Source organism: Oryctolagus cuniculus, chromosome 6, assembly GCF_964237555.1.
Source record: "Oryctolagus cuniculus chromosome 6, mOryCun1.1, whole genome shotgun sequence".
NCBI lineage: Eukaryota > Metazoa > Chordata > Mammalia > Lagomorpha > Leporidae > Oryctolagus > Oryctolagus cuniculus.
In genome coordinates this window covers 30595585-30610048 of record NC_091437.1, presented here as the reverse complement: position 1 = coordinate 30610048, position 14464 = coordinate 30595585, and the positions used below count along the sequence as shown (strand labels likewise).

The window sequence follows — 14464 nt, the reverse complement described above, 5'->3', positions numbered from 1 at the left end:
CAGTTTTCTCCAGTGCTGCTGGCTCTACCTTCTACAGCTGTCCAGAGGTCCACAGCCCGTGTGTCCGCACTGTTCACCTAGACATGTCAGTCCGCTCTCTGCTGCAGGATGATCTGTGTGGAAACTTGGAGATTAAGCCGTAATCTCCTCCACCGCTGTTCGTCTGGCAGCACAGTTGAAAAACCTCGTTCCATCTGTTCAGAGGTGATTGCAGATGAGAGAGCGCCTTCACCCCGCCTGTGAAAGCCACTGCTCTCTGCAGAGCTGGTGCTGGATCTGGAGGGGGCTGCCAGGGGGCTGCATCCTGCCAGTTTGTGTCATCAGGAGCCCATTCAACAGGGTGCAGCTGAAGCTGGGACAGATGGCTGCCACTGCTTCTGCAACTCAGTCTAGCCAGGGTTCACTTCTGGGGCTCAGGAAATGCACAGGCACCGTGTAGAGGTGGCATGGCACAGGGAAGGGAGGCCACCTGGGGACAAATGCCTCCTCTGCCATTTGCTACTTGTGTGACGGCTTCTTCTCGCTAGCTTCAACTTACCAGTCCATAAAATGCGAGACTCTACCTCATGGAATTATTATCAGCTGCAGAGATGAGATAATAATGGGCTTAGCAGGCTGCTTGGCACATTCGTTAGGCTATAATTATTTTTATTTTTACTGCCTTTATTGAATGAGGTTCCATTTCTAGTTTGGCCTCAAGGTTCTGGATCAAAGGCAGCCACGCAGCCTCCCCAGCAGCCCTCCAACTTGCTGCAGGTAAATCCCAGCTTAAGGGAAGGTCACACTTCAGGCTCAGAAGTGGAACTGGGGGCTGGCGCTGTGGCGCAGTTGGTTAATCCTCTGCCTGTGGTGCCGGCATCCCATGTGGGAGCCGGTTTGAGTCCTGGCTGTTCCTCTTCCAATCCAGCTCTCTGCTGTGGCCTGGGAGGGCAGTGGAGGACGGCCCAAGTGCTTGGGCTCCTTCTCCCACGTGGGAGACCAGGAAGAAGCACCTGACTCCTGGCTTTGGATTGGTGCAGCTCCGGCTGTTGTGGCCATCTAAGGAGTGAACCAGCAGATGGAAGACCTTTCTCTCTGTCTCTCCCTCTCACTGTCTGTAACTCTACCTCTCAAACACATAAATAAAATCTTTTCTTTTTTTTTTAAAAAAAGAAGTGGAACTGGAGACATCTTCCTTGTCAAAAAGGTGGTGTTTGTAGACCATGCCACAGTAGCCAACCCTCAAAGAACCACATCTCTGGCACTCCCCCAACAACCAAAACAGGAACTCAGGACACAGATGGAGTAGCAAGGTAGCATGCAGGTAGCACGAGGGTATGAACTGCTGTGGGACCCTGAGAACCACGTGACATACATCTCATTCCCCTACAACTGTACAACAGGGACAGAACTCATCGCATGGAATTTTAAAGATGAAAGGACCATGGCCAGCCTGAGAAACAAGTTGATCTGTTATGCAGTTGCGTCTGTCTTAAACAAAGATAAACAAAATACTTCTAAGGGAAAATGTCTGCCAAGTCCAATTTTGGAAATCATCTTTCAACCGTCCCCCCCTCAGTTCTACAGACAAGAGCTACCCACTGCTAATTACAGACTCTCCCCTCGTGCTCCCTCTGTTAAGCACAGACCACCCTTTGGTCCTCTCAGCCAGACTGGGCCCTCTGCCCGTAATGTCATTCTCAAAATCTTCCATTCGACCAACAGTTTTGACCAACTACAAATAATGATATCTAGCCTCCTTCTCAAGAGTAGTCACTGGTTTTCGGACAATCTGCATTTTTTCCCCTGATATTTTAAATTGTGCATTTCTCCATCATTCCCTTTGCTCTTCTCCAACAAGTTTTGATCTCAGAAGCTAATCTCATTTTATTCCTAGCCCTGCTGCTACCATGTTTCCTGCTGTGAAGAGCCAAGAACATAAGAAAGTCTCCAGCACCTCATACTAGGAAGAGACCATTGCCATCCTAAAGACCACTGAACTTCAGGTACATGGAAGGGGCCGCCAAAGAAGACCCCATTCATGCCCACAGATTAAGAGAGAACAGTGTGCAAGCTTCTGGATGCACAACTGGTTCACCTAGGCAGAAGGACAACTTGTTCTAGAAATAAGACATACATCACGTACCATGCCAGATAGTTCCATGAGCCTCCAGCACAGGTGCAAAGACAGAGGAATGGGCCATGGAACTCCCAAGCTGACACCTCTGGGAAGAGGGAGGCAAATGGCACACTGATGCTAAGACTACTGGCACACTGACCTTTAAAGGAGAGAAGAGGCTCCAACTCCTGCGCAGAGCAGGAGCACTGCAGAGTGAGGGAAGAACGTATGCTGTTGGCGCACAACTGGGACCTTTGAAGGGACGCACCCAGAGGAGCCACTCGGGAATCTGCAGGTCCACTGCATATCTCAGTTAGGGACTCAACTGAAGGCTGGCCAGCGGAACGCAGAGAGAATGCTAGCACCTCAGTAAGTAAAAAGAGGAGCCTACGTGGACACAAAAGAGATCACCTGCACAGACTTAAGAAGAAAGGAGGTTCTGAAAAACAGCAGATGGCTAGTTTGAGGGTAGGGCAGAGGTCTGTGTGCCTGCGCAAGTGCCTGTATGTGTGTGTGTCCATACAGGGCGCTCCCTGTAAAAGGGAATCTGCTCTGTGGCAAGAAAGGCAAAGGCGCATCAAACCTTGGCAGGCATCACAATGAACCCAAAGTGCACAGCAAGAAATCAAAAGATCAACAGTGAGTGTCTACAGCAATCTAAACAGCCAAGTCACAACACAGGAACCCATTTCTAGTTGAGTACATTAAAAAAAACTTCGGCATTTTTATGCTGTGGATTATAGTGTAGAAAACTTTTACTATAATCATAATTAATAATAATATTTAAAGTACTAACAACAGTTAATTGTTTGGAAGATAGCCTACATAGATAAATATATATATATATTTATTATTCCAGTTAAGCATTCATATACATATGTATACAAGGCATTTCAAAAAGATCAGGGGAAAATGGAATTAAAAGATAAGGTTAGGGGCAGGCATGTCCCACATTGGAGGACTGAGGTTTGGTAATCTGTCTCTAGTTCCTGAATCCACCTTCCTGCCAGTGTAGACCCTTGGGAGGTGGTGGTGATGGCTCAAGTAATTGGGTTCCCTGACACCTATGTGGGAGATTTGGTCCAGGCTCAGCTGTTTCAGGCACCTCGTTAGTGAACCAGGAGATGGGCGCTCTCTTGCTGTCTCTCAAATAAATAATTTTTTAAAAGGTAACTGTATTTTGGTGCAAAAAAATACTGAAAACTAAGTGTGGAAGAGCCTTCAAAAAGTTCATGGGAAACTGGTATCATGAAAAACACAAGGCATGGATTTCAAAATTGTTTTGCCTCAAAACATACTCCATTTTCCTTGAATTTTTTTGAGGTTCAAACATACACACACAACTTTTCCATTAAAATGTCTCTTCTCCAAGGAGCAGGGGAAGCTATCCATGCCCCCCACCCTCCGAGCATCTGACAACTGCAGAGCTCAGCCCTGTTTCCCGGAAGACTTGCCCAGCACACAAGGAAAGTGCTGCTCTCTTCCCGTCTCACGCCCTTGGCCCACTGTCTGCAGACAGGAACGTCACTGCCTATTCTGCAGCTTAGACAGGTCTACTCTCACACGTCCTCGACTTTCAGCCTCTGCCTCATGTAATAAAGTTAATCTAAGCCAAAGATCTGATTGGTTTTCTGCTCATCTCCATCTTCCTTCTTACATGCCCCCAAGTATACCTGGAGACCTGTCCCCGAGCTGTTGCAGCCTCACCACAAACCCAGCACTAGGTAAGCCAAAGGGGGAAGGACAGGCACTGTCTGGTCTGTCTCCACGTGCACCACACACGGCTTAGTAGAAAACGCTGGTGTCCATGGGTCTCCTGGAAACCTGAGGCGAACATCGCCCTGAAGTCCGATGCCTCAGACACTGGGCAGATGTAGTTGAGGCCAGACCTGCTGCAAATGTGCCTGGTGTCCTTGCAGAGGACCCGGTTATGTGTCTGCCACCACGAGAGTGACCCCAGCACATGTCGACCAGCAACACAAGCTATTGTTGAACTCCATCCGGGTCTCCCATGTGAGTGGCAGAGGCCCAAGCACTCAGGCCATCATCTGCTGCCTTCCCAGGGGCTCTATGTAGGGAGCTGGATTGGGAGTGGAGCAGCCAGGACTTGAACCAGTGTCCATATGGGATACTGGCAACATGAGTGGTGACTTAATCCCCTGAGCCACATGCCAGCTCCACAGGAATTTATCTTAAGCAATGCTCATGAGCTACAATGATGATAACAGCAGCTGGACTATAAATAAACTAAAATCAAAATAACTGGAACAACTCAAATGATTCTAAATACACTGAGGTGCAGCTGTATTATGGGATACCATGAAACCTTTAAATTCAGCGAGTTTTGGGGGTGAGAAACGCTTGATTTCAGGAGTCATGATAAGGAAGGTCAAAATGCCTGAAATACAAAGGGATTAGAAAAACTTCTTTATGACAAAGAAAGATGCCAATGTGATGCTGAGTGAAAGGAGACACTGCCCTGCTCTGCCTCTACAGGTTAGCAGGGACGGACGATGACGACGACGCCACCTCGCCACCCAGCACGTACTGAGCACTCAACTCGGCACCTGGCACTGGAGGAAGTGCTATTTTATTTTACACATGTATTTATTTATCTGAAAAGCAGAGTGACAAAGAGAGAATGAAGGAGAGCAAGTGACAAAGAGATCTTTCATCTGTTGGTTCACTGCCCAAATGGCCACCAACAGCCAGGGGCAGGCCAGGGTAGATCCAGGAGGCAGGAGCTCCATCTCCTATGTGCGTGACAGTGACTCAGGCACTCGAGCCATCTCCTGCAGTTCCCAGGCACATTAACAGGGAGCTGGACAGGAAGCAGAGCAGCCAGGTTCAAAATGGCATGGTTGTAAGGGATGCAGGCATCCCCAGCAGTGGCTTGACCTGTGGTGTCACCACACCTGCCTGGGAGAAGTGGTTTAATCCTCACAACAGCCCTATGTGGTAGAAACCACTACCCCGTTTTCCAGAAGAGGAGGTGAGGCCTGAGATGTGACAGTACCTCCTGAGTGTCACACAGCAGAGACAGGGTGCGTACCCTGGCAACCTGGAGCTGGCGTGAGCTAACTGTTCCATCGCACCTCTCAGCAGGCACACACCTCTAGAACAGGTAGCACGCCGAGCTCCGGGAAGACACGCCCAGCTTCTCTGTCGTCGGTCCTCGGCAGGCACCCTGTGAATGCTGGCTGTGTGAATGTACCAGCCTTGCACACTGCACGCGATTCAACAATAACCACTAAAGACAGCAGCCACTCTCAGGTACTGAACCATTTCATCTAATCTTCCCAAATCTCCAATGAGGTGAGCACTAAGATACCTATTTTACAGATGAGCAAACTGAGGAAAAAGGCTGGAACCGTGGCGGGGCTGGCACAAGAACGCCTCTCCACTTAGCTCTGGCACAGCTGGAGGCCTTGGTGGCTCCATTATAGGACTACTTTTTACAGAAGCTAGAACACTCTATTTTAGGGCTCAGCACCTGGTCACAGCCAAGAGCTCAGAAAGTCTGCGATGGAAGAAAGATGATAACACCTGCTGTTTGCAACAAGGAGGATCCTTCTCTGATGAACTGATTTCAAGTGTTGTTTTTTGTTTGTTTGTTTTTTGTTTGTTTTTCTAAAATCTCAACTACGTACTAGACCCCGTGAGAGGTGGTGTAGGACAGCAACAGCAAAGGCCGGTATAAGCAGGTTCCAGCCTCACGGAGGCACAGTCTAGGAAGCCGTATGAGTCAGACTAAGAAGCGCTGAATTAGAAAACCGCAGAGAAGGGAGGAAATCAGGTCCCTGGGAGTTGCTAATAAAGGGGGAACCTAAGAGGCGATTCTCGCACCGTGCGGGAGGAAGCGGCTCAGCTGTGCACGCCCGAAAGGCTGCAGGGAGAGTTTCTTCCTCTGCTTCCTGTCCTGGGAGCGATGCTGCTCTGCCATGGGGCTTGGGAGGGCGCAAGGACACACACACTCTTTAGGGGCACCAAAGGCCAGCGGGACACAGAGAGAGGCCTGGGTGGGGTTGGGAGGAGGCTAGGGCTGTCTCTGCACACAACACACGCCTTGAGCACGGGGACTTACGTTTCTCTGTCGCCTGCACGGCGTGGAAGAGCGTCAGGGGTCTCTCGCTGCAGGACGGGGGCTTGGCATCACCGCTCTTCTTCCGCGACAGGTGCAGCTGGGTGCCGGTGAGCGGCGCATCGGGCACAGTGTTGAAGATCTGCCAACAGAGGTTCACAAGAGGTTACACGCTTCTGCGAGAGCGCACAGGCCCGAACCGGCGCGGCAGACAGCGCGGTGGAGTCTGAGACTGCGAGAAAAGATTGGAAAAGACCGCCGCCACCTGCCCGGTACTTCATCGGAAACACTGGTTCCCAGGAAGCGCCATGAAATAGCCCCTCCGAGAGCCCCTCGCAGAGCTCAGTAACGCTCACTTCTACTTCTCACCCCTTCTGCCCGGATTTCTGCTCATCTCCCTGCCGTTGCTCTCTCTGGGGGTGAGGTGGGGTGAGGTGGGCTGGGGGATTGGAAGGCGCCCAGGGTGCAAAATCCAAGCTGGCTGTCAGGGGCACTGAAGATGGCTGCCATCACTCAGAGCCAATAGATCAAAACCTCTTTACCTTTCTTTACTAACGGTTCTATGTCCCAGTTCATTTTTTTTTTAAGTTTTCTTTTTCTTTTTTTTTTTTAAGATTTATTTATTTGAAAGTCTGAATTAGAGACAGAGAGAGAGAGAGAGATGTAGCAATCTTCCATCCACTGGGTCACTCCTCAAATGGCCAAAGCTAGGAGCCAAGAGCTCATCCAGGTCTCCCACGTGAGTGCAGGGGTCCAAGCACTTGGGCCATCTTCCGCTGCTTTCCCAGGCCATTAGCAGGGAGCTGGATTGAAAGTGGGGCAGCCAGGACTGGTGCTGGTGCCCACACTGCAATGCTGGCACTGCGGATGCCACCTCCAATGTCCTGGTTCTTAGCAACCACTTCACAACGTTTCTAGACTGCAAAAATACGTATTTAAGTCAAACTGCAAAAAAGAACTGCAGAACAGGGCTCAATTTGCCAACCCTCAAGTGTCCTCGGCCGCAGTTTCAGTCTTGGTACCACAGCTCTGAGCTATTGGTGCTGCTGAGCTTTCTGCTTGCTTGGAAGAGGTCAAGGGAAGGTCAATTTTTTTTAACCCTGGATGATTAAATCACATATAGGCACTATAGTCAACCACCAAAATGTAGAAACATCTCAAGAAGAAAACAAAAAATGAACATTTCCCAATTCTACTGGAGATAACTGCTGTTAGCATTTAGGTTTTATTCCTTCCTGAGCTTTTTCTTTGGGCCTTAATTATTATTAAAGCCATGGTAAAATAATGAGAGAGAGAGAAGAAAATGATGGACAGAATTCCATGCAACTCTCATTTTTTTATCTGCAGGTAAAGGTACAGCATCATTCGGTAATTCTAACCGCTGACACTTGCATGGAGCTACCCACAGCCACAGCGGCCAGCACTTAGTGCAGCCTACTAGGGTACGGCTACTGCGTGTGCTCAATGAGTAGCTCACTGGATTCTCAGCAACCCTACACACCAGCTCATGTCCTCAGTGCTTCATAGAAGACCTGAGCCACACAGAGGTCACCTGGCCACAACTGTCATGACTGATGGTAAAATCCAGGCTTGGAAAATAAGAGTCACTCAATCAACACAATTCTTTAGAGCCTCTACTTTATACTAGGCACTGCGGGTCTAACAGTGAACAAGGCCAACAGGCTTCCTGTGGTTAGACAGTTTGCATTCCAGTAGCTATGGTTTACTGAGTGTTTACCACAAGAGGTACTGGGTTAAAGGCTTTGGATGAATTATCTCATTGATTGTCAACACAGTGGTGGGTATTTGGCAGAGAGGTCAAAATGCCACTCACAACATCCACATTCCCTTATCAGCATGCCTCACTCCAAGTTCTGGCTCTGCTTATAACTCCAGCTTCCTGCTAATGTGTGTCCTTGCAGTAGGCATAGGAGGGGTCAAGTACTTGGGTCCCTGCTGCTACCCATGTGGGAGACACAGACTGCAGACTGAATCCTGGGCCCCTGGTTTCAGACTGGTCCAGCCCTAGCTGCTGTGGGATTTGGGGAACAAAGCAGTGGAGGTAAGACGGATGTCTCCATCTCTCTTTCAACTAAAATGAAAATAAATAAAAAATTAATATTAAGACACTTTTACATAGTTGAGATTATATTTGTTTTGTGGTTGTTTTTATCTGACACATTTCAACAAATATTAGCATTTTTCCCTTTATTAAAAAGATCCCCAAGGAGCCAGCACCATGGCTCACTTGGTTAATCCTCCGCCTGTGGCACTGGCATCCCATATGGGATTGCTCCTCTTCCAGTCCAGCTCTCTGCTGTGGCCCGGGAAGGCAGTGGAGGATGGCCCAAGTGCTTGGGCCCCTGCACCTGCATAGGAGACCAGGAAGAAGCACCTGGTTCCTGGCTTCGGATTGGTGCAGCGATGGCTGTTGAGGCCATTTGGGGGGTGAACCAATGGAAGGAAAGCCTTTCTCTCTGTCTCTCTCTCTGTCTATAACTCTACCTGTCAAATAAATTAAAAAAAAAAAAAAGATTCCCCAAACATGATTCTTAATGGTTGCATACCCCCTCACTAGACTGAGGTATCATAATTTACCAGTTCATTCTTGATCATCTCTGTCATTGGAATTAGCCTCCCTTTGGATTTTCTCTTCCCATACAGTCATGAGTAGTAAGAGGACAGTGGTAGCCATTTCTTCCCTTCCACCTATGGGTAACCCCAGGACACCTCAGAATCTTCCTCATGGCCCTGTCTCCTTTTGTGCATTTAAAAGCAAAACTCAAAAGCTGACACATAGGAAGCAAAGTTTTAAGAATTATAAGAATTTCAGCCGAAACAGCTGCTCTCCACGAACTGGCGGGTCCCTGGGCTGTGGTGATGCCAGCCAGCTGGTGCAGTCAATCTCACTCCCAAACACAGCTGTCTGAAAGCAGCATTACCATTTTTTCCCTGGGAGACTAAAAATCTGCAGCAAGATAAATGGAATCTCTATGCATAGCTGAGTTCAACCAGGGCGAGGGGGTGAAAAGAGAAGGTGCCTTAGAATAAAAGCAGCAAAATGCTCCTGACGTCTAGAGCAGGGGGAACCCTACTAGCTTACCTGAGTCTCCAGACTCTGAGTCTCTAACATCGGGAAGAAAACAGAAAGAGCTTGGGTCACTGAGCCCAGTGAGGCTCTCAGAGGCTTTCTTCCCCCTTTACATTCTTCCCTCAACAATGCTCACCCATGGCTGCTCCTAGGGTGACAATCCAACTATGCACCAGCATTAATGACATTGGAGAATTTTTAAAAAATTGTATTTAAGAGGCAGAAAGCAGAGAGACAGGGGGAGCTCCCATCTGCACTCTCACTTCCCAAATGCCCACCATGCCCAAGGCTGGGCTGCAGCGGAAGCCAGCAGCTGCGAATGGCGGTGCAGGTCTCCCATGTGGACAGCAGGGACCCAACCACTTGGGCCATCCCTGCTGCCTCCCAGGGCCTGCATCAGCAGGAACCTGGAATCAAGGAGCCAAAGCTGTGAATGAACCCCGAGTACTGCAATGTGGGGAATGCAGGCATCTTAACTGCGAGGCTCAGTGCCTACCCCGTGTTTTACACCTTAATTTCACCTGTCAATAGAAACGTGAGCATTTGCTCTTCCCTAAGGACTGCTGCAAATGCTGCAGAAACAAAGACAAGTCATGAGTCATGAGGAAGAGTCATGGGATTCAACCAACATGTGAAAAACTGCTTCCAAAACAATATTTGTATGTAGCAGGGCAAGAAGAGATGACGGCACACAAGCAAGAATTTCACTCTACTCCTTGGCTGTTTATTCTAAACAGTTATTTGGATAGAACAGAACAAGCCCTAGGAATAGATTTTCACCATGGGTGAGTGCTAACATCCCCAGGCCAGTTCTTCGGTCTCAGCGTGAGCCAGCTCTGTAGGGCTTTCCTTGGGATCAGGGGCAACACCGTGCAAGTGAGCACACTGTGCACCTAAGCTGCCAGGTATGGGGCTGACATTATGGTAACGTTGCGTGGTTTTCCAAGGTGTGAGCACACCTTTGTAAATTACACCACATCAGGGCAGAGGACACACACCTTCATTAAGAAGCCTGGAAAACCACTGCCCAAACTCTCATTCATTTAACCCTGAGACTTGAACACATGCAAGCTGACTGGCCAGGCCCAGGGTTTGTCTCTGTGTTAAAAGTTCAAGTTGGGATGCTGAAGAGAGTAAATTGTTCACGGTTTTGGTGGTAATGCCAATCCTGTGTCATCGGAAGGGATTATTTCAAGACAGTCCAAAGACTTTTCCCTCAGGGTGTCGGGGAAGGGACTTCTGCACGAACAGCCCTGCTGAGAAAGGGATGCCTCCGCTCCAGGAACCCAGAAGCCTAGAGTCCACAGGGCTCCATCGTGAGGCTCCAACAGGCTCCTCATTTCACAGGGACTTTCCAAATTAACGCACAAGGGGCAGATGTGTGCTGTGCCCCACGTGTCCTGTTAACACTGCCCAAACTTAAACTCAATTCCCATTCAGCGGGGAATGCCTTGCAGATAAAAGTGAGGAAGACTGTAAGCCTTTGGAAGCTACTAGGGAATAAAACTGTAAAATAAAATATCACTCTGGTAACCCTTCCAAATAGCCCCAATGTCAAGCTTCCTGTAAGTCGAACTCGCAGCCCCATCAACGGCAAGCTGCTGCTTCCCCTTCAGCGACGTGGGACAGTGGTCAGGGCAGCTTGGCCTCTGCAGCCTGACAGATTCAGGCCATCCTGGGGTTCCTGGTTACTCAGCAGGCACCACTTACAGCTACACTGACTTCACCATCACAGACGTCCACATCATTTCCATATCGCCACATAAAACACTGGAAAGGAGTTTAAAGTTACTATATGGGTAGAAAGAAAACAGGCTTTGGAACTAGACAGACCTGGGTTCAAATCCTAGCTTTGTCACCTACAAGATGTGGGATCTTGAGCAAAGTTTTTAGTTCCTGTAAACCTGTTGTGTGACTGTGAACCTAATAACTGCCTTGCAGAACTACTGAAAAGACCACACAGATAAAATGCTTAGTGCAGTATCTGGCAAAGAGCAGGCAGGAAGTGACAGAGGTGGTGGGTGATGAATGACAGTGAAAATCAAAATGTGTTTGGAACTTACTGCGCTACGTTATAGTCATGGATTAGTTCACACATGCTAACCCTGTAAGGGAGACACTATTATTCTGGGCATCTTGTACATGGGGAAACTGACACTCACTGAGATGAGCTCATTTATCCAAGGTCACACAGAGAAGCAAGACCGCTGAACTGGGACCTCGACGGCTTGACTGTCTGGGCTGTAACCATGGTGGCTCTCTACTACAGCTATCATTGACAGAGGACAAAGTGGAAAGTTTTGGAGTCTGGAGACCAGATCTCAGTCATTCAGTAGCTCTGTGACCTTGAGCAAGGTACGTAACTGTCTGACCTTCAGAAGCTTCATCTGTCAAAAGCCCCAAGTGGTGAGGACTGAAGCACCTAACACAGTGTGACATTCTGTGTTCAGAAGACATTATTGTGTTCAATAAAAAAAGGCGACACACAGAAGTACAGGAAGGGAAATAAATGGAGACCCAACAATGCACTATTCGCAGTTGAGACAAGAGGATTTAATTTATAAGGGTAAATTTAATTATAGCCCTTTGCACAACATCAACTTGAACTGCTCAGAGCGATGTCGGAGCCTGCTGTTCTCCTCCCCCACGTCGTCTACAACACTCGAGTTTCAACGGCGCCCTTCTGGTCCCCCTGGCCCGTCTTAAAGCTGGAGAGCACTGATACTTCCGGAATCTGTTCTTATCCATGTCACATACACATTTTTACACCTTTTCCAATCCCATCTGTCACACGCTCCTGCAATTTAGAAGGATTAGGAGTCTCCCTATAATGTCTGCAGGGTACTCTTTATTATGTGCTGTGATGTTTATGAGAGGAAAATTAGGTCATGATGAAGAGCTCTTGGTCTGTAACTGCAAAGCAGCTCGGAGACAATAAATCAACAGCAGAGGCCTGGGGATTACAACGCAAAAAAGATAGGGCTGCAGCAGAAAACAGAGCACTTTCCTGACACATAAACGCACCAGGGGTCCACGGAACATGGAGCTGGACTGCGCCATCGGAGCAGCATGTGCATTGGAGGGGGCAGCCTGCAGCTCCTGAGCCTGGTACACCCATGGCTCATCCGTCCTCAGAGCAGGCCGTGGGCCAGGCGACTGCTTAGGACAGGAGAACCCACACACCCAGCACCTTTCAGCTGGAGAACCAGGCAAGCCTTAGCAGGGATCGCTCCGTGGCTGCCCAGATGACGGGGTCTGTAGCTGCCGCGAGGTTGTTTAAGGATAGCTGGAAATTCTATGTCCTGTTGACAGGATAGCATTTGGGCAGAGGAAACTACAATTTGGAGAGTTGTTTGGGGAATTTTATTAAAAATCTCTCAAAAGGATCCAATTACACCTAGTAATTCAGTGTATATATAGCGGGCCTGTGTGATCCATGGGAGGCTGCGATTTTCTCTATCTCCAGAAGACTGTATGTCCTGCTATCTTTGCTGACATAGCAACAGAATAAAATATCATAAATTAAAAAAAACTTCACTCTTCATTTGAGTTACATTAAAGGAGTTTCATGATTTATGGAATTACTGGTTTACTGGGGGGCTTATTGGAGGCCATTTAGGTGTTCAGACTCACAAACTTACAGCATTAATCAATGAAGACTATCTTACATGGCACTTGCCACTAACAAGCAAAAGGAAAAAAAAATCTGTAATGCAACCATTCAAACTCAACACACAAGTAAAGCCAGCTTGCTTCTAAACCAATAAGCACAGAAGCCGAAAGGGAATATACAGAAATCTAGGGAAGGAAAGAAAGGTTAAAAAAAAAAAAATCAATGAAAAAAGCTACAAACGCCATGAGCACTAGACAAGATTAGTATCCTGAGCAGACATAAGTACAAGGGACAATCTTAATGTAGAAAAGCATGTAGACATATCTTATTAATGATTATTAATTTCATATAACAACTGTTTGAAATGGCAAGGAAATGAAATGCAGTTTGCCAAACATCTATCAGTTCCCAAATCCACTGCCTTTTGTTGCTTAACGTGCCTTTTGTGCACAAAGCCCAATACAGGGCAATGGATTTCAATGCCACTAACGCTTCGGGAAAAGCAGTTTGGTAGAGCCACATCTATGCAAATCAGGCTAAGTGCACTGAAACTCATGACCGGTTGATTGGGAAGGCAAGGTTGCCTAGGACTTGGTGCTCAAACTAGGTGTTAAATAGGGCCATCCACGGGGCCAGCGCTGTGGCGCAGCAAGTTAAAGCCCAGGCCTGAAGTTCCAGCATCCCAAATGGGCGCTGGTTCTAGTCCCGGCTGCTCCACTTCTGATCTAGCTCTCTGCTATGGCCTGGGAAAGGAGTAGAAGATGGCCCCACTGCTTGGGCCCCTGCACCCATGTGGGAGACCTGGAGAAAGCTCCGGGCTCCTGGCTTCAGATCAGCTCAGCTCCAGCCATTGCGGCCAATTGGGGAGTGAACCAGTGGATGGAAGACCTCTCTCTGTCTCTGTCTCTGTCTCTGTCTCTCTCTGTATCTCTGTCTTTCAAATAAATAATAAAATAAATCTTTAAAAATAAATAAATAAATAGGGCCATCCAGGGTTGGTAGCTCTTCTCCTTGACACACTAGATTAAAAGTTAACATACATTATGAAGGGAGAGTGAGCTTTGTGGATTTCTGAGAATTAACAGCTCAAAGATCAACATTCCCCCTCTTTCAAAACTAATTAGTAGTCTGGGAATGGAATCATCATAACTTAGTTTGTCAAACATTGACAGTCATGAATGTTGACAAAAGTACATGATGCCTGGGCTCATGTGCACACGTATGTCCCACTTCACATGTACTGGTATATTTTCTAGTGACACAGCCAAAAGAAGTATCATGGATTGTAACAGAACATGCAAGTCCAATCCTATTAACTGTCCAGACTTAACAGTGAGGTGTAACATACACACGATTAGCCTGAAATTTCATGTTTAACCAAAAGTATGAAAAGAAGGCAGGCTGTTTTCTTAATATGGTTCTTTCTATACTTCAAATTTTCAAAGCCACCGTTAAGCAAGCCTTTATGCAAATAATAGGAAAATCGTATTAGGAAATACAGGAATTTGTGGGCTTTGAGATATGACAGAGAAAGACAGCATTATATATTTTCTTTTGTTTTAAAATTTCAGTTAGAAGCAT

The 14464-nt window shown here is 47.7% G+C and overlaps 1 protein-coding gene across 4 annotated transcripts in view; it reads right to left on the bottom strand.

The window, feature by feature from the left end:
• Window positions 1-14464, bottom strand: part of ARHGAP26 (Rho GTPase activating protein 26) — a 457022-nt gene that overhangs the window by 91106 nt on the left and 351452 nt on the right. For all 4 annotated transcript variants that reach the window (XM_051844367.2, XM_051844368.2, XM_051844369.2 and 1 more), the window contains exon 19: window positions 6183-6321. In XM_051844367.2, coding sequence (XP_051700327.2) covers window positions 6183-6321 — 139 coding nt within the window. The remainder of the gene's footprint in view (window positions 1-6182; window positions 6322-14464) is intronic.